The sequence below is a fragment of the Capricornis sumatraensis genome, chromosome 4 (assembly GCF_032405125.1).
Source record: "Capricornis sumatraensis isolate serow.1 chromosome 4, serow.2, whole genome shotgun sequence".
In the NCBI taxonomy this organism is placed as follows: domain Eukaryota; kingdom Metazoa; phylum Chordata; class Mammalia; order Artiodactyla; family Bovidae; genus Capricornis; species Capricornis sumatraensis.
Window position 1 is genome coordinate 102,884,427 of NC_091072.1, and position 25,227 is coordinate 102,909,653.

General features: G+C 37.7%; 1 protein-coding gene across 2 annotated transcripts; it reads left to right on the forward strand.

Annotated features, from left to right (window-relative positions):
* Positions 1-13,777: 13,777 nt before the first annotated feature.
* Positions 13,778-14,890, forward strand: LOC138077742 (olfactory receptor 6C3-like). Of its 2 annotated transcripts, XM_068969904.1 has the most exons (2): positions 13,778-13,804; positions 13,979-14,890. In XM_068969904.1, exons 1-2 carry the CDS (start codon positions 13,778-13,780, stop codon positions 14,888-14,890), a joined length of 939 nt encoding a protein of 312 aa, XP_068826005.1. The 2 variants fall into 2 exon arrangements, with proteins under 2 accessions (XP_068826005.1, XP_068826006.1); XM_068969905.1 differs by lacking the exon at positions 13,778-13,804 and having other exon boundaries at positions 13,955-14,890.
* Positions 14,891-25,227: the final 10,337 nt, after the last annotated feature.

The window sequence follows — 25,227 nt, forward strand, 5'->3', positions numbered from 1 at the left end:
ATTTTTTATACAGAAGTAATATTATTCAAGTTAGCCATACTGCTCTATTACAGTGGACTCAGGGGAATTAATTGATTTAAAAAAAAAAAAACAACGCACAATGGAGATTGGTCTCAAGACACCAACCACTAAACAGTGGTCCAAATTAGTAAACTATTTCAAATAAAATATTTAGTTGAGAGTGGCCTGAAATCAGAGCATGAAAATATATGGAAAGATATACATTTTCATAATAATCCAAAACTTGATAAGGAGTAGAAATGATAACCAAGCAGTAGAGATAAGCAGGTCTTAAGTGGCAACAGACTAGGTTGTGAACAAGTGTTAGCTGCTCAGTTGTGTCTGACTCTTTGCAACCCCATGGACTGTAGCTCAGCAGGCTCCTCTGTCCCTGGAATTCTCCAAACAAGAATACTGAAGTGGGTTGTCATTCTCTTTTCTAGTGGATCTTCCCGAACCAGGGATAAAACCAAGGTTTCCTGCATTCCAGGTGGTTTCTTTACTGACTGAGCCATCTGGGAAGCGCCATGAAAAAGTGTTTTTTTTCTCGAATCATAAAGAAAACATAAAAAATTCATTGTGATGTTTAAGACATCCATTATTCTACACTATAGGGTATCAATTATTCTACACTATAAGAGATGTCAGGCTTATTTTTAAGCTTTTATATATTTTCATTGAATGTTGAAATAAAAAACCTGATCATGATTTGACCCATTACCATTGATTCATTCAACAATTATTTTTGACATTTTTTTCTGAGAATATAGAGGTGACAAAGATAGCTTTCTGCATAATTTTCACTTCTTACAAAAAATTGTGAGAATTCTACATTGTTTTTGAAACCTCAGATTCCCTTTCTCTTGTCCAATATAAGCAATATTCTTTCCCAGCATTTTCTTGCTCACTGTTTTGACCTGAAAAGATGTCTATAATATTCCATTCATATTAAGTTTCTGAGATTTATATTATGTTGCTTTTTAATCCAGGAGTTCCATAAAATATATAGCTTAAATTAAATGAAACCTGGGGTTATTTAATGATCTTAATAGAAATTCCTGAACAAAGAATTTTAAATTATTTTTACCATTTCTTTGGGAGATAAATGAAGTTATTCATGGTATATGATTAAGTAATACACAGAACATACTGAAGAAAGAGACTATTAAAAAGAGCTTCACTATCGTGACATAAACATACTCATGTTTAATTATAAATGTCACAATAGCTTTTATCTGATGTTTATCTGTAAACCACAGTGTCATTTAAAATTACACATCATGGACAACCTGTCACTAAATAAAGCTACATGGAAAATTAATGTATATGTCCTCATCTTAGCTTGCTTACATATGCAAAGAGTCTATTTCCAAATAAGGTCAAAGCTTCAGACTCCAGATGGACATGAATTTCTTGAAGAGCACTATGCAAACCAGTCAAGTACTGAAAACAAATACTTCTTAGGACAATGTTAAACAATAACTTATGTCTCCACTGAGCATAGCAATTCATGTGCTTTCAGTTTTTCATAGAATCTGCTCTTTACCAGTGTTTTCAATAATGGATTATATGAATGTACATGCTCTTAAGAAACGATACCTTAAGACTGGGCTTTGAGGACCATTTTAAGCAGTAAAATCGCCAATAAAAATACAAAAATGTAAAAATTATGGCATGAGATAGGCCATGAAAAAGGAATGCGTTTAAGACATAAGAGCTGAAAAAAAAAAAAAAAAAAAAAAGGAGAGCATTACTTTGTTTAACCTCAGCTGGAAATATATGCTTGAATCCAAGACTTAAAAGGCAACTTTAGGAGAAATGTTTAACATGTTTCAATAGCAGATCTTCCATTTTAGTCGCCAATCCCATGTCCCTATTTCCTCTGTTAAAAAGACACTGGAAAGACATACTTGTTTCAACTGTGACATCTTAGAGAAAAAGTTTGTTCTGTTAATGAATATCTTTATTTTTTAAATTAGAGAATAATTATTTTATAATATTGTGATGTCTTTTGCCATACATCAACATGAATCAGCATTAGGTATACATATATCCTCTCTTTCTTGAACCTCCCACCCACCTCCATCCCCATCGCACCCTGCTAGGTTGTCACAGAGCACTGTCTTTGAGTTCCCCATGCCACGCTCTCATACCATGTCACCCTCTCCTTCCCCAATCAATAGCTTTGAATATGCTGAATAAATTCCAATCTATCTGTCTCTTTCTCCACTTCCCTGGTGGCTCAGACGGTAAAGCGTGTGTCTACAATGCGGGAGACCCAGGTTCGATCCCTGGGTTGGGAAGATCCGCTGGAGAAGGAAATGGCAATCCACTCCAGTACCATTGCCTGGAAAATCCCATGGACAGAGGAGCCTGGTAGGCTACAGTCCATGGGGTCACAAAGAGTCGGACACGACTGAGTGACTTCATTCATTCATTCGTTCATCTGTCTTGTTAATCTATATGTTTAAAACTCTAATTTTTATAAACGAACTTATGCTATTTCAACTTCTTTTGTAATAAGTTAATTTGAAATTGAAATGTATTAATCACCTGAGAATCCAGTGGTACTTCTCCCATCCACCCCAGGTGACGTGGAAAATCCAGAATTTTTGATAAGTTCACTCATTTCAGTAAATTCATCATGATATAAAATTATGTTTCTTTTTCCCTATGCCATGGTAATTCTCCAAACATAAGTTTCCATATTTATGGTAAAATAAATCAGCAGTTAGTTAAAATAATCTAGTATCATGTAAAGCATGGTGACTATAGCTAATAATTCTGTTATGTATTTGAAAGTTGCTAAGAGAGTAGATCTTAAAAGTTCTCGTCACAAAAAACTGATTGTAACTATTTGTGGTGGTGGGGTGTTAACTAGACCTATTTTGGTGATTATTTTGTGATTTATACAAATATCTAATCATTATATTGTACCCCTGAAACTAATGCAATGTTATATGTCAATGCTATTTCAATAAAAATAATTTTAAAAAGGAAATAAAATATGAAACAGATGGGATTCTGTCCATCAACATTTTCATGGCCTTGGAAAAGACAGCCACTCTATTATCTGATGGTTGGATAATAGTTTAAATCCACAGTGAGTCTCCCTGAAGCTCACAGACTTCCCCTGCTGGTTCCCAGCTTTGCTGGAATTGTCCTGAGTCCTGTATGTCTGAATCATTGGCCTCCTGCAGTCACAGGAGCAGTCCTTGGTGCTGTCTCTCCTTTCTGGTGCCTCTGGGGGGAGAACTGAAGAGCAAGAGCTCTGTCATATTCCTGTTTCCAATGTGTTCCTTCCTGTGACTTCATCTTTGCCCTGCCAGGGAGAAACAGGCCTTGTGATGCTTTGCACCAGCTCTTTGAATACTCCTCAAACCCAGTCCACCTGTTCCCCATTTGTCTCATGAGCCCAGCCATTGATCCTCTGGAGCTGGACTTGTTTATAAGTAAGAAGAGTTTTGAATCCCAGTATTTCAGAGGCCAAAGATAATCTACATTCCTCTGCTGTTGCTGTGTTTTGTCTGGTTTGGTTTCATTGTCATCATTAATAAAGGATCAGGAGCAAGACAAGGGTGTCCAATTTCACCACTATTATTCAACATAGTTCAGAAAGTCCTAGTAATAGCAATCAGAGAAGAAAAAGAAATAAAAGGAATCCAGATCAGAAAAGAAGAAGTAAAATTCTCACTGTTTGCAGATGACACAATACTGTACATAGAAAACCCTAAAGATAGTATCAGAAAATTACTAGAGCTAATCAGTGAATTTAGCAAAGTTGCAGGATACAAAATCAGTACACAGAAATCACTTGCATTTCTATATACTAAGAATGAAAATTCAGAAAGAGAAATTAAGGAATCAATCCCATTCACCATTGCAACAAAAAGAATTAAATATCTAGGAATAAACTTACCTAAGGAGACAAAAGAACTGTACACAGAAAATTATAAGACACTAATGAAATAAATCAAAGATCACATAAACAGATGGAGAGATATTCCATGTTCCTGGGTAGGAAGAATCAATATTGTGAAAATGACTATACTACCAAGTGTAATATACAGATTCAATATGATCCCTAACAAATTACCAATGGTATTTTTTACAGAACTAGAACAAAAATTTCACAATTCGTAGGGAAGCAGGAAAGACCCAGAATAGCCAAAGTAGTCTTGAGAATGAAGAATGGAGCTGAGGGAATCAACGTTCCTGACTTCAGATTATACTACAAAGCTGCAGCCATCAAGACAGTATAGTTCTGGCATAAAAACAGAAATATAGACCAAGGGAACAAGATAGAAAGCCCAGAAATAAACACATGCACATATGGGTACCTTATTTTTGACAAAGGAGGCAAGAATATACAATGGGGCAAAGACAGCCTCTTCAATAAATGGTGCTGGGAAGACTGGATAGCTACATGTAAAAGAATGAAATTAGAACACTTCCTAACACCACATACAAAGATAAACTCAAAAAGGATTAAAGATCTAAATGTAAGACCAGAAGCTATTAAACTCTTAGAGGGAAACATAGGCAGAACACTCAGTGAAATAAATTAGAGCAAGATCCACTGTGACCCACCTCCTGCTGCTGCTGCTGCTAAGTCACTTCAGTCATGTCCGACTCTGTGCGACCCCATAGATGACAGCCCACCAGACTCCCCTGTCCCTGGGATTCTCCAGGCAAGAACACTGGAGTGGGTTGCCATTTCCTTTTCCAATGCATGAAAATGAAAACTGAAAGTGAGGTCGCTCAGTTGTGTCCGACTCTTCGCAACCCATTGACTGTAGCCTACCAGGCTTTTCTGTCCATGGGATTTTCCAGGTAAGAGTTCTGGAGTGGGATGCCATCGTCTTCTCCAGACCCACCTTCTAGAGTAACAGAAATAAAAACAAATGCAAAATGGTACCTCATTGTGGTTTTGATTTGCATTTCTCTGATAGTGAGTGATGTTGATCCAAAAGTCTACAAGCAATAAATGCTGGAGAGGGTGTGGAGAAAAGGGAACTCTCTTACACTGTTGGTGGGAATGCAAACTAGTACAGCCACTATGGAGAACAGTGTGCAGGTTTCTTAAAAAACTGGAAATAGAACTGCCTTATGACCCAGAAATCCCACTGCTGGGCATACACACCAAGGAAACCAGAATTGAAAGAGATACATGTACCCCAATGTTCATCACAGCACTGTTTATAATAGCCAGGACATGGAAGCAACCTAGATGTCCATCAGCAGATGAATGGATAAGAAAGCTGTGGTACATATACACAATGGAGTATTACTCAGCCATTCAAAAGAATACATTGGAATCAGTTCTAATGAGGTGGATGAAACTGGAGCCGATTTTACAGAAGGAAGTAAGCCAGAAAGAAAAACAGCAATACAGTATACTAATGCATATATATGGAATTTAGAAAGATGATAATGATAACCCTGTATGCAAGACAGCAAAAGAGACACAGCTATATAGAACAGTCTTTTGGACTCTGTGGGAGAGGGCGAGGGTGGGATGATTTGGGAGAATGGCATTGAAACACATATAATATCATATAAGAAATGAATCACCAGTCTAGGTTTGATGCAGGATACAGGATGCTTGGGGCTGGTGAACTGGGATGACCCAGAGAGATGGTATGGGGAGAGAGGTGGGAGGGAGGGGTTCAAGATTGGGAACATGCGTATTTGAATAAAATAATTTTTAATGGAAAAAAATAGCAAAAAACAAACAAACAAACAAACCAACAAACAAATGTAATCAAGTGAGACCTGATTAAACTTAAAAGCTTTTGCACAGCAAAGGAAAGTATCAGTTCAGTTCAGTTCAGTCTCTCAGTCCTGTCTGACTCTTTGCAACCCCATGAACCACAGAACGCCAGACCTCCCTGTCCATCACCAACTCCCCGAGTTTACCCAAACTCATGTCCATTGAGTCAGTGATGCCATCTAACCAGCTCATCCTCTGTTGTCTCCTTCTCCTCCTGCCTTCAATCTTTCCCAACATCAGGGTTTTTTCAAATGATCAGCTCTTTGTATCATTTTCTTATAGGAAACTATCAGTTCAGTTCAATCGCTCAGTCGTGTCCGACTCTTTGTGACCCATGAATCGCAGCACCCCAGGCCTCCCTGTCCATCATCATCTCCTGGAGTTCACTCAGACTCAACGTCCATCGAGTCCATGATGCCATCCAGCCATCTTATCCTCGGTCGTCCCCTTCTCCTGCCCCCAATCCCTCCCAGCGTCAGAGTCTTTTCCAATGAGTCAGTTCTTCGCATGAGGTGGCCAAAGTACTGGAGCTTCAGCTTTAGCATCATTCCTTCCAAAGAAATCCCAGGGTTGATCTCCTTCAGAATGGACTGGTTGGATCTCCTTGCAGTCCAAGGGACTCTCAAGAGTCTTCTCCAACACCACAGTTCAAACGCATCAATTCTTCGGTGCTCAGCCTTCTTCACAGTCCAACTCTCACATACATACATGACCACGGGAAAAACCATAGCCTTGACTAGTCGGCAAAGTAATGTCTCTGCTTTTGAATATACTACCTAGGTTGGTCATAACTTTTCTTCCAAGGAGTAAGCGTCTTTTAATTTCGTGGCTGCAGTCACCATCTTCAGTGATTTTAGAGCCCCAAAAAATAAGCAAGGTGAAAAGACAACCTTCAGAATGGGAGAAAATAATAGCAAATGAAACAACTGACAAAGGAATAATTTTCAAAATATAGAAGCAGCTCATACAACTCAATGCAGACAACCCAATTAAAAACTGGGAAAAGGACTTAAACAGACATTTCTCCAAAGAAGACATATAGATAGATAACAAACACAAGAAAAGATGCTCAACATTGCTCACTATTAGAAAAATGCAAATCAAAACTGAAATGAGATATCACCTCACACTGGTCAGAATGGTCATCATAAAAAAGTCTACAAACAATAAATGCTGGAGAGGGTGTGGAGAAAAGGGAACACTCTTGCACTGTTGATGGTAAGTCGATACAGCCACTATGGAAGATGGTATGGAGATTACTTTAGAACACTAGAAATAGAACCACCATATGATACATCAATCCCATTCCTAGGCATATAACCTGAGGAAACCAAAATTGAAAAAGACACATATGTCCCCTTGTTCATTGCATCACTATTTACAATAGCTAGAACATGGACGCAACCTAGATGTCTATTAACAGATGAATGGATAAAGTTGTGGTACATATACACAATGGAATATTACTCAGGCACAAAAAGGAACACATTTGAGTCAGTTCTAATGAGGTGGATGAACCTAGAACCTATTATACAGAGTGATATGACTCAGAAAGAGAAAGATAAATATCATATTCTAACATATAAATGTGGAATCTAGAAGAATGGTACTGAAGAACTTATTTACAGGGCAGCAGTGGAGAAACAGACATAGCAAATAGATTTATGGACATGGGGGGAGGTGAGGAGAGGTTGAGATGTATGGAAAGAGTAACATGACAACTTATATTGCCATATATAAAATGGATAGCCAATAGGAATTTGCTGTATGTCTCAGGAAACTCAAACAAACAGGGGCTCTGTATCAACCTAAAGGAATGGGATGGGGAGGGAGATGGGAGGGAGGTTCAAAAGGGAGGGGATATATGTATACCTATGGCTGATTCATGTTGAGGATTGACAGAAATTAATGAAATTCTGTAAAGCAATTAACCTTCAATTAAAAAAAAATTAAAAGTTTGAAAAAATAGCAAAAAATTGTGAAAATTTTCATATATTTTTAGTTTTTTCATGTGTATCATCTCCTGGATAATTCCAGACACGTATATGTGCTATAAGCTTAAAAATAGTTTCAGTTCAGTTCAGTCCCTCAGTCATGTGCGACTCTTTGTGACCCCATGAATTGCAGCACACCAGGCCTCCCTGTCCATCACCAACTCCTGGAGTTCACTCAGACTCACATCCATCGAGTCAGTGATGCCATCCAGCCATCTCATCCTCTGTTGTCCCCTTCTCCTCCTGCCCCCAATCCCTCCCAGCATCAGAGTCTTTTCCAATGAGTCAACTCTTCACATGAGGTGGCCAAAGTACTGGAATTTCAACTTTAGCATCATTCCTTCTAAAGAAATCCCAGGGTTGATCTCCTTCAGAATGGACTGGTTGGATCTCCTTGCAGTCCAAGGGACTCTCAGGAGTCTTCTCCAACACCACAGTTCAAAAGCATCAATTCTTCGGTGCTCAGACTTCTTCACACTCCAAGTCTCACATCCATACGTGACCACAGGAAAAACCATAGCCTTGACTAGATGGACCTTAGTTGGCATATGCTTTTGAATATGCTGTCTAGGTTGGTCATAACTTTTCTTCGAAGGAGTAAGCATCTTTTAATTTGATGGCTGCAGTCACAATCTGCAGTGATTTTGAAGCCCAAAAAAATAAAGTCTGGTACTGTTTCCACTGTTTGCCCATCTATTTCCCATGAAGTGATGGGACCGGATGCCATGATCTTCGTTTTGTGAATGTTGAGCTTTAAGCCAACTTTTTCACTCTCCACTTTCACTTTCATCAGGAGGCTTTTTAGTTCCTCTTCACTTTCTGCCATAAGGGTGGTTTCATCTGCGTATCTGAAGTTATTGATATTTCTCCTGGCAATCTTGATTCCAGCTCATGCTTCTTCCAGTCCAGCATTTCTCATGATGTACTCTGCATATAAGTTAAATAAGCAGGGTGACAATATACAGCCTTGACGTACTCCTTTTCCTATTTAGTACCAGTCTGTTGTTCCATGTCCAGTTCTAACTGTTGCTTCCTGACCTGCATACAGATTTCTCAAGAGGCAGGTCAGGTGGTCTTGTATTTCCATCTCTTTCAGAGTTTTCCACAGTTTATTGTGATCCACACAGTCAAAGGCTTTGGCATAGTCAATAAAGCAGAAATAGATGTTTTTCTGAAACTCTCTTGCTTCTCCATGATCCAGCGAATTTTGTCAATTTGATCTCTGGTTCCTCTACCTTTTCTGAAACCAGCTCGAACATCAGGGAGTTCACAGTTCCCGTATTGCTGAAGCCTGGCTGGGAGAATTTTGAGCATTACTTTACTAGCATGTGAGATGCGTGCAATTGTGCGGTAGTTTGAGCATTCTTTGGCATTGCCTTTCTTTGGGATTTGGCATTGCCATTCTTTGGCATTGCCTTTCTTTGGTGCACTAAGTGTGGGCGGCTGCGCCTGGCACACTAAGGGCGGTCGTGAGGAGCTACTCCATGTCCGAGGTCAGGGGCAGAAGCCAGGAGGACCCCGTGCCTGAATGGCGGTGGCCAAGAGGAGTTACCCCATGTCAGAGGTCAGGGGCAGTGGCCAAGAGTGCTAGACTATGACAGTGAAGGAACGGCCGAGAGGAGCTACCCCACGTCCAATGCCAGCAGCGGCGGCTGGGAGGAGCTACCCTGCATCCGAGGTCAGGGGCGGCGGCCAAGAGGAGCTACCCCATGCCCAATGCCAGGGGCAGCGGCTGGGAAGAGCAATCCCATGCCCAAGGCCAGGGGCGGTGGGTGGGAGGAGCATCTCCACATCCAAGGGGCAGTGGCTGCATGGGCATAGGAGGGCCTAGAGGAGCTATCCCATGTTGAAGGTCAGGAAGGGTGGTGCTGAGGAGATAACCCCTCATCCAAGGTAAGGAGCAGAGGCTACCCTTTGCTGGAGTAGCTGTGAAAAGACACCCCACGCCCAAGGTAAGAGAAACCCAAGTAAAATGGTAGGTGTTGCAAGAGGGCATCAGAGGGGAGACACACTGAAACCATACTCACAGAAAACTAGTCAATCTAATCACACTAGGACCACAGCCTTGTCTAACTCAATGAAACTAAGCCATGCCCGCAGGGCAACCCAAGATGGGCGGGTCATGGTGGAGAGGCCCCTTAGAAGAAATGGAGTAGCCATCATGGTCAACAAAGGAGTCTGAAATGCACTACTTGGATGCAATCTCAAAAACAACAGAATGATCTCTGTTCGTTTCCAAGGCAAACCATTGAATATCACAGTAATCCAAGTCTATGCCCCAACCAGTAATGCTGAAGAAGCTGAAGTTGAACGGTTCTATGAAGATGTACAAGACCTCGTAGAACTAACACCCAAAAAAGTTATCCTTTTCATTATAGGGGGCTGGAATGCAAAAGTAGGAAGTCAAGAAACACCTGGAGTAACAGGCAAATTTGGCCTTGGAATGCGGAATGAAGCAGGGCAAAGACTAATAGAGTTTTGCCAAGAAAATGCACTGGTCATAGCAAACACCCTATTCCAAAAACACAAGAGAAGACTCTACACATGGACATCACCAGATGGTCAATATCAAAATCAGATTGATTATATTCTTTGCAGCCAAAGATGGAGAAGCTCTATACAGTCAACAAAAACAAGACCAGAAGCTGACTGTGGCTCAGATCATGAACTCCTTATTACCAAATTCAGACTCAAATTGAAGAAAGTAGGGAAAACCACTAGACCATTCAGGTTTGACCTAAATCAAATCCCTTATGATTATACAGTGGAAGTGAGAAATGGATTTAAGGGCCTAGATCTGATAGATAGAGTGCCTGATGAACTATGGAATGAGGTTCATGACATTGTACAGGAGACAGGGATCAAGACCATCCTCATGGAAAAGAAATGCAAAAAAGCAAAATGGCTGTCTGGGGTGGCCTTACAAATAGCTGTGAAAAGAAGAGAAGCGAAAAGCAAAGGAGAAAAGGAAAGATGTAAGCATCTGAATGCAGAGTTCCAAAGAATAGGAAGAAGAGATAAGAAAGACTTCTTCAGCGATCAGTGCTAAGAAATAGAGGAAAAGAACAGAATGGGAAAGACTAGAGATCTCTCCAGGAAAATTAGAGATACCAAGGGAACATTTCATGCAAATATGGGCTCAATAAAGGACAGAAATGGCATGGACCCAACAGAAGCAGAAGATATTAAGCAGAGATGGCAAGAATACACAGAAGTGAAGTCGCTCAGTCATGTCTGACTCTTTGCGACACCATGGACTGTAGCCCACCAGGTTCCTCTGTCCATGGAATTTCCCAGGCAAGAATACTGGAGTGGGTTGCCGTTTCCTTCTCCAGGGGATTTTCCTGGCCCAGACACTTTACCATCTGAGCCACCAGGGAATCCCAGAATACACAGAAGAACTGTACAAAAAAGATAAGAGTGACAAATGCACACAAGAGAAAAATAGCTCCTTCATGTGAGATGATGACAGGATCCCTGAACAATGCATGGCTAGCTTCATGAAGCGGAGGGAGATGGATCCTTCTCTTGGCAAGGGAGTCTACGTGGTGCTTCCAAATTCAGCTTTTGAGTCATCTGAATCTATAGAAGTTTCATACTAATTCTCTGTCCCCAACATTTCCCAGTCAACACACTAATATTCACGTGAGACAGGAGGAAAAGCTTTGAATTAAATCATTTATATAATTAAGGAGACTATAGAACCAGGATTTATTATCGGTAATGCCATCTCCTTGGTTATGAGATGACTGAAATATTAAAGTTATGTATATTTTTTCTTTTAGCTCTCAGATGCATTTGGAAGATGCCAGCACAGTACACAGGACTCATACTCATTATGCAAGCTTTTTCAATCTTGTTTTAGTAGGCACTTAATTCTAAGTGACTTCTGCCTTGCTAGTATCATGTAAAGTACCAAGGTTTCATTGTCTAATGAAGTCATTATTGACTTCAGAACAAACACTTCAACTAATTGGTTAGATCCTTATTGCTTTGAGAATCTGTTATTTGTATATACTGTCTATTTATCAAGGGCATGTTAGATTAAAAGTTCTATTTTTGTAAGATTTCCCATTTATTTCTATTACTCATGAAATATTAAATAATTGTGGTTAATGGAAGTGGTTATTTTACAAAAGTCAACATTGAGATCTTCTATGGGATACAAATATGAACATAGCCATTCTCAAGAGAGATTCACTATAGAGGAGAATTAGGAGGCTACTGAGAATGCCAAGTATGGCTTCCAGAAATCCCTTATGGTCTATACTTTAGCAGAGATTTGGCCTTGACTTTGCTTCATTCCCAGGAGATCAATGTATGACTTTCTTCATAGGTTGAAACAACTGGACGTGAAAAATTTGAGCTATTTGTGCAGCCAGAGAGATACCAGATCCTAGTTTAAGTATCTATGCTCATAATACCCAATATTGTCATATTCCTTGCAGTTCTCTCTTTAAATATGGCTCCCTTAAACTTCTAGACCAACTTTATTGAAAAGGAGGATAGTGTATTTCCACATCTTCTATAGGTTTCTGACATTGTTTTTATTTGCTGAACTATTTCCCTTGAGTCACCATAAAATAGAGAAAATTTAGTGAAATTTGATTGATGTGACATGTGCTAGTGTCTGGGAGGGAAGCAATGATTTTGCATTTTATTGCTCACAGCAGAAATGTGAATATCAGAAATAAGGAGAAGGGATCTGTCATGATTTTAGCAAAACAAATAAAGTGATATATCTAGCAGAGATGGGAATTAAGTGAATAGGTTTGTATGCATAGGAGAGGTTTACTTACACATTTCTGGAATATCCCTTTGGATCAGTTGCCTGATGCAAAAGATAAACGTGGGGCAGAACTTCAAGGGAGTAAAATGGTTTTTTTTAAGCTTAATAGCTGAGAAATAAGGATGCTCAAACGGAAAATGCGCTGGGCTACAATCTGGATGACAGAGATGCTATGATCTGAGGCAAGTGGTTACTTTTCAGTTTGTGTTTCAATACCAAAAGAAAAGTAGATAAATGCTGCATATCCTCCAGATTCATGTTGATGTATGGCAAAACCAGTACAATATTGTAAAGTAATTAGCCTCCAATTAAAATAAATAAATTTATATTTAATAAAATTAAAAAAATAGAAATGTTTCTATATGTATATTCTTAGCAAATCACAGAGGATGCCAAACATTAATGATTTCAATGAAATTATAGACAAATCTTTAAGTGAATATATTTCCTATTAAATAACATAATTCAGCTATTTAATCTATCTATTTTATTATACATATATATAAGTATAGAGCATCCTCATGTTATGTTAATTACTTCATATATTAATATTAAAATAAAATTAATAATTTAATCATTAAACATTTTAAAGTTTATTTGCTAAGAAAATCTTTAATTGATTTATATCAGATAAAGTAATGAGTGGTGCACAAAGAAAAATGGGTTGCTACTTTAGTCTTTTAAATTTCACTTTTGATCTTTTGAAGGAAATGAGATTATCTGTTTCTGTTTTTAAGCAGTGGAGTCTTCTAATAAATACATGACAGAAAAAAGGAAAAATGAATATTTCATAGGATTATTCCAACAAAATTGCAAGGGATTACATTAAATGGACAAAATAAAGAGTATAAATTTCATTTATCATCTCTCAGTAGTATGATTTATTGTATGAAGATTTTCTAATTAGAATGAGAAGTATTATATAAAGTACAAATCACATACATGTTTTAATATATAATGAAAGTAAGTTGAAAGAAAATGACATCAGCATGACTTAGAGAGAATGTTTTAGAATTGTGTTAATGATGAGGACATTGATCATAATGAATTATATCTTTCATCTCTTCCCTTTTAATACACTTTTCACCTGCTGCTGCTGCTAAGGCGCTTCAGTCGATCACTTCTGTGCGATCCCACAGAAGGCAGCCCACCAGGCTCCCCTGTCCCTGGGATTCTCCAGGCAAGAACACTGGAGTGGGTTGCCATTTCCTTTTCCAATGCATGAAAGGGAAAAGTGAAAGTGAAGTCGCTCAGCCGTGTCCTACTCCTAGCGACACCATGGACTGCAGCCTACCAGGCTCCTCCGCCCATGGGATTTTCCAGGCGAGAGTACTGGAGTGGGAATGCCATTGCCTTCTCCGACTTTTCACCTAAATATATTTAAAAGAAGAGAGAGAAATGAACCACACTGTGATCACAGAGTTTGTCCTTCTAGGCCTTTCTGATGATCCTGACCTTCAGATTGTGATTTTCCTGTTTTTATTTATCACATATGTATTAAGTGTCACTGGAAACCTGACTATCATCACCCTAACCTGGGTGGACTTCCATCTCCAGACACCAATGTACTTCTTCCTCCGAAACTTCTCTTTCTTAGAAATCTCCTTTACTACTGTGTGCATCCCTAGATTTCTGGGAGCAATTATCACCAGGGACAAGACTATTTCTTACAACAATTGTGCAGCCCAACTATTTTTTTCTATTTTCATGGGGGTGACTGAATTTTACATTCTAACCGCCATGTCCTATGACCGCTATGTTGCCATCTGCAAGCCCCTGCATTACACAACCATTATGAGCAGGAAACTCTGCAGCCTGCTTGTGCTCTGTGCTTGGCTCAGTGGGTTTCTGACCATTTTCCCACCCCTTATGCTTCTCCTCCAGCTGGATTACTGTGCTTCCAATGTCATTGATCACTTTTTGTGTGACTATTTCCCCCTTTTACAATTGTCTTGTTCAGATACATGGTTCCTAGAAGTAATGGGTTTTTACTTTGCTTTGGTTAGTTTGCTATTCACTTTGGCCTTAGTGATTTTGTCATATATGTACATTGTCAGGACTATTTTGAGAATCCCATCTGCCAATCAGAGAAAAAAGGCCTTCTCCACTTGTTCCTCTCACATGATTGTCATCTCCATCTCCTATGGAAGCTGTATATTCATGTATGCTAATCCCTCGGCCAAAGAAAAGGCATCAATGACAAAAGGAGTGGCTATTCTCAATACCTCTGTGGCCCCCATGCTGAACCCCTTCATCTACACCCTGAGAAACCAGCAAGTGAAACAAGCCTTCAAAGACATGGTGTATAAAGCAGTGTTTTCTGCTAATAAATGATTTTTGGGGGGTCAAAAACACTTTAAAGAACAATTAGGTTAAATTTTTAAATTCCTAAATATTTGTATAACTTTGCTTGCAGTTTATATCCTCTTACCATCCACATGACTGCTAATATCTACTTTTTCAATCTATTTCTTCAATTTTTCCAGTCATTGTTTATTGATATTTATAGTAAAAGTTATTTTTCCTACAGCATATTCTAGAATAGAATTGTATTTCTAAGACATACTTTAGAGCATTAAGTTAAAAACTGTTTTAATCCTGTAAATATCAGTCCCTAAAATGATCATATGATATCACATTGTGCTTTAAATGTGAAGTTTCAAAATTAGTGTGTAATATCTGATGTATTTTCAAGACGAACACTAATAATTTCTTAACATTAAAGAATCTACCTGTTATATATTATAATACAGTAAATTCATTCCAAAAATATCGTATGTAGTAGTGCATTGCACTTTAAATGTAGTTCTTTATACTTTGTGAAATTAAGTGCATATTTTCAAGGTAAATATTTATCAAGATATTATGTATTAATTATAGAATTTCCTTGTTCTGTGTCACTTAAAAAATGCTGGTATTTAAAAATTCAAAAAATCAACTAAAACTAAAACACTTCCACTTTCTTGAGCTCATTAATTGCATTTATGACAGTTATTCTAATTTTTTTGTCAGATATTTACTTAACTCCATGTTTTTAGGGTCTATGTTTTGAGATTTATTTTGTCTGTTTGATTGGGTCACTTTTCTGTTGTTTTTTTTTTAATGTTCCTTTTAACTGTGTTGTTATCTACACATTTGACAAAACAACCACATTTACAGGGGAATCCATCACCATTCAGTCCACCTAGAGATTCTGAGGGGTCTTTTAAATATTTTCTGAGGCTGTGTCTTTTCAGATTTGTGTATGAAGATTCCTAACTAGAAGATTTTATCTTTTTTTTTTTTGCTTGGAGCCCATAGTCTCTTGCTTCCTCTGTTTCTGTTTGCTGTAACTCAGCTCCTTGAAGCAACAGCACATCACCCAGCCCTTTTTTGCCTTCAGTAGCCCTTAGGCATTTATAGTATGTCACATCCTATAGAGGCCCCAAGAAAAACTACACAGACACTAGTGCTTCCCCAGTCCCCAAAAAGCCCAGATGCCAGATATATGCTCCACACTATTCTTTTTCCCTTTGGGGGAGAGTCACTGAGTTGCACTGGCCTCAGTCTGCTACAGGTGGGTCTTCCGGACATAAAATTTTCCAAATAATCCTCTTATATTGTCATAAAACATGTATTAATTAAGTTACATCCTTCTAAATTATTTGAATCTCACTTTATAGCCTAGTATATGATCAGAGTTTTGTAAACATTTCTCATACATCTGAGAATTATATGTAATGGTAGTTGAATGCATTGTTCTATTTGAGTCAGCTAGTATATACAAGTTCATTAATCACATGATTTAAATCTGTGCTTTTACTCTTTGCACCATTACTGAGTTACTTAAAATTTCCAAAACAACTATGGAGCAGTTTTCATTCTGTTCATAGTCATGCCATGTTTTTATTTATCTATTTTAAATATAAATTTATTTATTTTAATTGGGGGCTAATAACTTTACAATAATGTATTGGTTTTGCCATACATCAACATGGTTTTATTTTTTAAAATATTAACCCTGTATATTTTTGAAGACCCAAATGTGAGATCGTTATAGCTTCTGGGTGGGACATAATTGTTTATCATTATGAAAAACCACCAATTCCTCTCTATCTGAAGCACACTTTTTTTCTTTAATGTCAGTATTATCAGCATATTAAATATATATATTATACATTACTTTTATGGCATATTTTGTGCCTATCAATCATTTACTTTGAGTGGATGTTAGCATATTGGGTAGAACATCTGAAACCAGGTACATATTTTTATGTATTTGTCAGCTAGTTATTAGGTTTTCACAATAAGAGCATAAATATGGGTAGAGGAAGAGGATGTAGTCCACCAGAAATTTATTTTAAAGAAGTCTAAGTCATCTCTTCATAAATTTTACTTTTGCCTTCTGGACCTGTTCAGGTGTGATCTCCCAAGTACTCTCTCCCTTTAATGATAGCTTGTTGTTGTAAATGACCTGATTTATCAATCAGAAGGTCAAGTAATACTAAGTTAATTATGGAAAGCTCAAATCTAATGGTCAATTGAGGTCCTGTGTTTGGGCCTTTAGTTTCTACTAGGACCCAGTAGAAAGCCAGGGAGCATTGTCCCAAAGGAGCATGTTTATCTGTGAAAGATTGTTTCACAATCACAGTTTGTGTTATGAATGCTTACTTGTGATGAAGCCTTAAAGGATTCCATTTGTCACTGATCGTTCAAGTAACATTGGAATTTCTTGGTCATTTGGCCCCTGCAAAATTTCATATGGAAAAGCAAACATGATAGATAATTAGGAAATCTTGAGAAATAAGAGTGATAGGAGAGGACTAACCATACAAATATTAAAATACGACCTCAGGCTTCTATAACAAAAACATGTACTCAGGTAAGAAAATAGAGATAAATGGAGAAAAAAAAAAGTGACTGACACATTTCTGAGTATACCTAATTGCATAAACTTTTGAAATATTCTTATTGTTCACATAATCCAAAGATAAAATTAAGCAGGGAATACACTAAAATTCAATACACACCACTGAGCATATTGTTGTAAAGTAAAAAAAAAAAAAAAAAAAAAATTCTAACCATGTAGGGAGCAGAGCAAAAAACTAATAAAAGTAATTTTTCAATTTTACCTTTCAAATTCAAAAATAATTTTTCAATTATTTTGACAATTCATCATCAGTAAAATGGGAACTGCAGAGAAAATTTGAACTTTATTTAATATATTTGTTTTTATAATAGTGTAACAACTCAGATATGCAGATGACACCACCCTTATGGCAGAAAATGAAGAGGAACTAAAAAGCCTCTTGATGAAAGTGAAAGAGGAGAGCGAAAAAATTGGCTTAAAGCTCAACATTCAGAAAATGAAGATCATGGCATCCGGTCCCATCACTTCATGGGAAATAGATGGGGAAACAGTAGAAACAGTGTCAGACTTTATTTTTGGGGGCTCCAAAATCACTGCAGACGGTGACTGCAGCCATGAAATTAAAAGACGCTTACTCCTTGGAAGGAAAGTTATGACCAACCTAGATAGTATATTCAAAACCAGAGACATTACTTTGCCGACTAAGGTCCATCTAGTCAAGGCTATGGTTTTTCCAGTAGTCATGTATGGATGTGAAACTTGGACTGTGAAGAAGGCTGAGTGTCGAAGAATTGATGCTTTTGAACTGTGGTGTTGGAGAATTCTCTTGAGAGTCCCTTGGACTGCAAGGAGATCCAACCAGTCCATTCTGAAGGAGATCAACCCTGGGATTTCTTTGGAAGGAATGATGCTAAAGCTGAAGCTCCAGTACTTTGGTCACCTCATATGAAGAGTTGACTCATTGGAAGAGACTCTGATGCTGGGAGGGATTGGGGGCAGGAGGAGAAGGGGATGACAGAGGATGAGATGGCTGGATGGCATGACTGACTCGATGGACGTTGAGTCTGAGTGAACTCTGGGAGATGGTGATGGACAGGGAGGCCTGGCGTGCTGCGATTGATGGGGTCGCAAAGAGTTGGACACAACTGAGCGACTGAACTGAACTGAACTGAACAACTCAGAAACTATTTTATGTGTGTTTTAAACTGAATAATTGATAGGCTAACAGATTTACATTGGAGCCTGGCTTCTCATGGCAGAGAAAGATCCAATGTTGTATAAGAGAAGTTGAAAAATTCTATTATTGGACTAGAATAAAATTGTCAGTGTGATGCTATTGTTTTTTATGTATTTCCTTTCTCCATTTCATGAAAGTTCCAAGGAGTAATGATAGCTCAATAGCAAAACCCAACAAAGCTTCCAGATGCATGGTTCTAAGCATCATTTCTTGCTAAAAATAGTTTCTGAGAACTGGAGAAATGGTTGAGTACAGGACTAAATATTTGAAGGATATGATGAACTAGAGTATCTTATTGTTCCAGAAAGTGTAGCAACGTGTCAACAAAGGACTCACTTAGAAGGAGTACTCTATATCCGGACATTTGAGCACAGAAATAAATAATTGTATAAATAAATAATAACACATTAATTAGAAAACACTTCAAAATAAATTAATAAATTGTTAATAGGATTAGAGAAAAGAGTGTTGTCCTTTATGGTAAGATCCCAACTAATAGATGTAAAAGAAATGATAGATTTAGAAAAATAAATATTGTGTTAATATTAATGATACTCTATTATATATTTCCACTATCCAGATTAGAGAACAAAAAATGCTGATTATAATAGATAAGAGTTTGTTAAGGAATATGATATTTATACAATCTCAAAGTATTCCTGCATTGCACAGAATATCACTGCCTAGTCATTGTTAACTACAGAGGGGAAAGTACCTTTACAGTGGAGAATGTTTTAGTAGAGAAACTAGCTAACCAGTAAGAAATACTAACATCATCGATAACATAAGCTAAGTCGCTTCAGTTGCGTAGGATTCTGGTGACCCCATAAACAGCAGCCCACCAGGCTCCTCCGTCCCTGGAATTCTCCAGGCAAGAATAGAGTGGGTTGCCATTTCCTTATCAAGCTGACATCAAATATATCTTAACATGATGTATTGAGATATTTCAGTCCTACTATTTGCCTATCCATGTACAACTGATACAGTCTTAGTTATGGTGGCTTTATCTGGTAGAATTATTATCCTGGTTTCCTCGCCTTCTTTTTAGGATTGCCTCAGAAGTATTGTCTTTCTGTTTTTATTGAATTTGTGTGCCATCAAGAAAGGTACACATAAAATACATGTGTAACACACCAAATTATGAAAAAAAAATGTGCACACATGTAACCAACGGGAAGAGTGAAAATTGATTCTTATCAGCCACCCAGAAACTCTAATCATGCTACCTGTACTCATTTGGAATATTTTCTTTGAAAGCCTTATAACTTGAGACCGATACTGGTTTTTAAATAAACACTTTTGTGGTCAGAATGTTTTAAATTCTTTGACTTTTTTTTTTAATTGAAGGATAATTACTTTACAATGTTGTGGTGGTTTCTGTCATACGGCAATGTGAATCAGTCAGAATTATGTATATATATATCTCCTTCCCTTTTTCCCTGGTGGCTCAGATGGTAAAGCATCTGCCTACAATATGGGAGACCCAGGTTCAATCCCTGGGTTGGGAAGATCCTTTGGAGAAGGAAATGGCAACCCACTCCAGTACTCTTGCCTGGAGAATCCCATGGATGGAGAAGCCTGCTAGGCTACAGACCATGGGGTCTCAAAGAGTCGGACATGACTGAGAGACTTCACTTCACTTCCTTCCTTTTGAGCCTCTTTTTTCCTGCTCCATCCCACCCCATTAGGTTGTCACAGAGTGCCAGGCTGGGCTCCCTGTGTTATATAGCAACTTCCCGCTAGTTATCTATTGAACTGAAGTGAAGTCGCTCAGTCGTGTCTGACTCTTTGCAACCCCATGGACAGTAGCCTCTCAGGCTCCTTCGTCTGTGGGATTTTCCAGGCAAGAGTGCTGGAGTGGATTGCCATTTCCTTCTCCAGGGGATCTTCCCATGTATGTGTGTGTGTGTGTGTGTGTGTGTGTGTGTGTGTGTGTGTGTGTGTGTATATACGCTACTTTCTCAATTTTTCCTAGCCTCTACTTCCCTTGCTGTGTCCACAATTCCATTCCCTATGTCTTCATCTCCATTTCTTCTCTGTAAATAGATTGATCAGTACTGTTTTTCTAGATTTCATATGTATACATTAATATAGGATATTTGGTTTTCTCTTTCTGACTTACTTCACTCTGTATTATAGACGCTAGATTCATCCACCTCACAACTGACTGAAACTTGTTCCTTTTTATGAATGCTTGGCTTGTTATGAACCAGTTTATAATCCAGCATATGTCTATGCATGTGTGCTCAGTTGTGGCTGACTCTTTGTGATCCTGTGGACTAGAGCCTGACAGGCTCCTCTGTCCATGTGCTTAATCGCTTCAGTCATGTCCTACTGTTTTTGACTCCATGGACTATAGCCCATCATAGGGATTCTCCAGGCAAGAATACTGGAGTAGGCTGCCATGCTTTACTCCAGAGTCCCCTGTCCATAGGATTGTTCAAACAAAAAATTTTAAAGTATTTTTAGCCTAGTTCCTATAAGTAAAATGGAGATTTTAAAATAATTCTATGGAAAACACACACAGTGGCATATAGTAACAAATTCTTTTTTAAATTAAATTTATTTATCTTAATTGGAAGTAAATTAGTTTACAATATTGTATTGGTTTTGCCATACATCAACATGAATCCACCACAGGTATACATGTTTTCCCAATCCTGAACCCCCCTCCCACTTCCCTCCCCGCACCATCCCTCTGGGTCATTTCAGTGCACCAGCCCCAAGCATCCAGTATCATGCATCGAAGCTGGACTGGCAATTCATTTCATATATAATATTATACAGGTTTCAATGCCATTCTCCCAAATCATCCCACCCTCTCCCTCTCCCACAGGGTCCAAAAGACTGTTCGATACATCTGTGTCTCTTTTGCTGTCTCACATACAGGGTTATTGTTACCATCCTTCTAAATTCCATATATATGCATTAGTATACTGTATTGGTGTTTTTCTTTCTGGCTTACTTCACTCTGTATAATAGGCTCCAGTTTCATCCACCTCATTAGAACTGATTCAAATGTATTCTTTTTAATGGCTGAGTAACACTCCATTTTGTATATGTAACACAGCTTTCTTATCCATTCATCTGCTGATGGACATCTAGGTTGCTTCCATGTCCTGGCTATTATAAACAGTCCTGTGATGAACACTGGGGTACACATGTCTCTTTCCTTCTGGTTTCCTTGGTGTGTATGCCCAGCAGTGGGATTGCTGGGTCATAAGGCAGTTCTATTTCCAGTTTTTTAAGGAATCTCCACACTGTTCTCCATAGTGGCTGTACTAGTTTGCATTCCCACCAACAGTGTAAGAGGGTTCCCTTTTCTCCACACCCTCTCCAGCATTTATTGCTTGTAGATTTTGGATTGCAGCCATTCTGACTGGTGTGAAATGGTACCTGATTGTAGTTTTGATTTGCATTTCTCTGATAATGAGTGATATTGAGCATCTTTTCATGTGTTCGTTAGCCATCTGTATGTCTTCTTTGTAGAAATGTCTATTTAGTTCTTTGGCCCATATTTTGATTGGGTCATTTATTTTTCTGGAATTGAGCTGCAGGTGTTGCTTGTATATTTTTGACATTAGTTGTTTGTCAGTTGCTTTATTTGCTATTATTTTCTCCATTCTGAAAGCTGTCTTTTCAACTTGCTTATAGTTTCCTTTGTTGTGCAGAAACTTTTAACTTTAATTAGATCCCATTTGTTTATTTTTGCTTTTATTTCCAATATTCTGGGAGGGGGGGGGTCAAAGAGGATCCTGCTATGATGTATGTTAGAGAGTGTTTTGCCTACATTCTCCTCTAGGAGTTTTATAGTTTCTGGCCTTACATTTAGATCTTTAATCCATCTTGAGTTTATTTTTGTGTATGGTGTTAGAAAATGTTCTAGTTTCATTCTTTTACAAGTGGTTGACCAGTTTTCCCAGCACCACTTGTTAAACAGATTGTCTTTCATCCATTGCATATTCTTGCCTCCTTTGTCAAAGATAAGGTGTCCATAGGTGTATGGATTTATCTCTGGGCTTTCTATTTTGTTCCATTGATCTATATTTCTGTCTTTGTGCCAGTACCATACTGTCTTGATGACTGTGGCTTTGTAGTAGAGCTTTTAAAGAGAGTTATATTTTATTGTTGTTTCAAAGATCTCCCAAGTTAGATCAGTATGGCATAACACTCTCAAATAAATTCCAGTTAGTCTATGAATAATTCTCTTTTATTTCAGCTCTTCTGTTTCTGTTTTCTCCTGAAAGTTACTCAGAAGAAGAAAAAAAATGAGAAACTACACGGAAATAAGAGAGTTTATCCTCCTGGGACTGTCCGATGACCCACAAGTTCAGGTTGTGATCTTTGTCTTTCTGCTCATCATCTACATGCTCAGCATCACTGGGAACCTGACCATTATCATCCTGACCCTGCTGGATGTCCACCTCCAAACACTCATGTGTTTTTTCCTCAGAATTTCTCCATATAGAGGTGTCATTCACAACTGTCACTATATCCAGGTTTCTGGCTACCATTATTATAGGAGATAAAACCATTTCTCTTAATGATTGTATGGCTCAGTTATTTTTATTTTTTCATTCTCTTTGGAGTCACTGAGTTTTATCTTCTGACTACCATGTCCTATAACCATTAATATAGCCATTTGAAAACTGCTGTATTACATGACCATCATGAATCATAGAGTCTGCACACTGCTTGTCTTGGCTTCTTGACTGGCTTCATTCTTGATCACATTTCCACTACTCATCTTCTCCCTACAGCTTGATTATTGCAGGTCCAATGTTATTGAAATTATACTTGTAATTTTCCCCCCTTTTACAACTTTCTTGTTCAGACACCAAATTCCTAGAGATAATGGTATTTTCTTGTGCTGTGTTTACTCTGATATTCACTTTGGCATTAATAATTCTGTCCTCCGCATATATCATCAGAACAATTTTGAGGATCCCTTCTACTACTCAGAGGACAAAGGTCTTTCCACGTGTTCTTCCCACATGATTGCCATCTCTATCTCTTTTGGAAGCTGCATTTTCATGTACCTGAATCCATCAGCAAAGGACAGGGTCTCTTTGAGTGAAGGAGTAGCTGTGCTAAATACCTCTGTTGCCCTCATGCTAAACCCATTTATCCATACCTTAAGGAATTAGCAAGTTAAGCAAGCCTTCATGGATATGGCAAGGAAGAATGTACTTTTCTCATGGAAATGAAAAAATAAAAGTCTTATTTATTAGAGGCATAAATTAGAGGCATAATGAAATGCAATTAAATAAAACTCAGAGCTTTTCAAAATCTATTAATAGTCATATTGTCTCAATGAAGTTATTTTTCATTACTCATATTTTCGTTGACAGCAGCTTTGCAAGCATACTGTATACATTTTTTTTTCTATTCATATTCCCATCCTTCTCTCATACACTTCCCTACTTTTGGGCTTAGCTTTTCATTCTGTCCTTCCCAGTTGGCACCAGGGGTAAAGAATCCACCTGCCAATACAGGAGACACAAGAGACACAGCTGCAATCCTTGGGTGGGGAAGATCCTATGGAGTAGGAAATGGCAGCACACTCCAGTATTCTTGCCTGGAAAATTCTATGAACAGAGGATCCTGATGGGCTATAGACCATGCTGTTGCAAAGACCAAGCATGATTGTGCAGCTGCACATGTGTATTCCACTCCGTAACTATGAAACTGCCATTTCCTTCTTTGAGACTTTTAAAATCCCATTTCTTCCACAATATTTCTTGGGAAATTAAATTCAGACAGAAAGAAGCAGAACAAGAATGTGTGAGAGAGACCTGTGTTTTATGATTTCTTTCTTTCTAGAAATTCAGGAAACAACAAATCATGCTAAACACTATTTTTAATTTACTATACAAGACCGTGAACATAGTCTGACCATCTTATTAGGGTATTACATATATTATTCTCTCCATACTTAGTAACTGCGTAAAAAACAGCACAACTAAAAAATTAATGAAATTATGGTTTCTTGAGCAATCAAAAAACTTTTCTCATAACCCATCTTAAAATCTTCTCTGCCATATAATTTATCAATTTGAGAACAATTATGAATATATACTTTCAACAAAACTGTGAAATTGTCCCTCTTTTTGGGAATTCTAACACATATAACAATTTCTAATAAAACTCTGAAGAATTAGATACTATTGGAAACTATATATGACTACATTTGCTACAGTCAATTGTATATTTAAATTAATGCTTGATGTCAAGCTGTTTTTTTTAATAATCAATAGTTGACACTTTTTACAACTGTCTCATATTAATGGTTATTTTGAGTTAATACTGTACACATATAATTCATTCAATTACCTAATTAAATGACAAAGAATTAATAGGGATAAAAATGCTAACATAGGCAAAATTTTACTGTATATAAATTTTAGCTTTTATTTTGTTAAAAATTTGTATGTTTACTCTGTTTTAAGCAATACAATGTAGCATTGCATTTGAAAATGTATTGATTCAAATTTGGAAGATGATTATCCAAGATCAGGGTCTCTGGCACTAAAGTAATTTTTTTTTTCTTTTGCTTTTCCATGAAGCCAAAATTTCAAATAATAT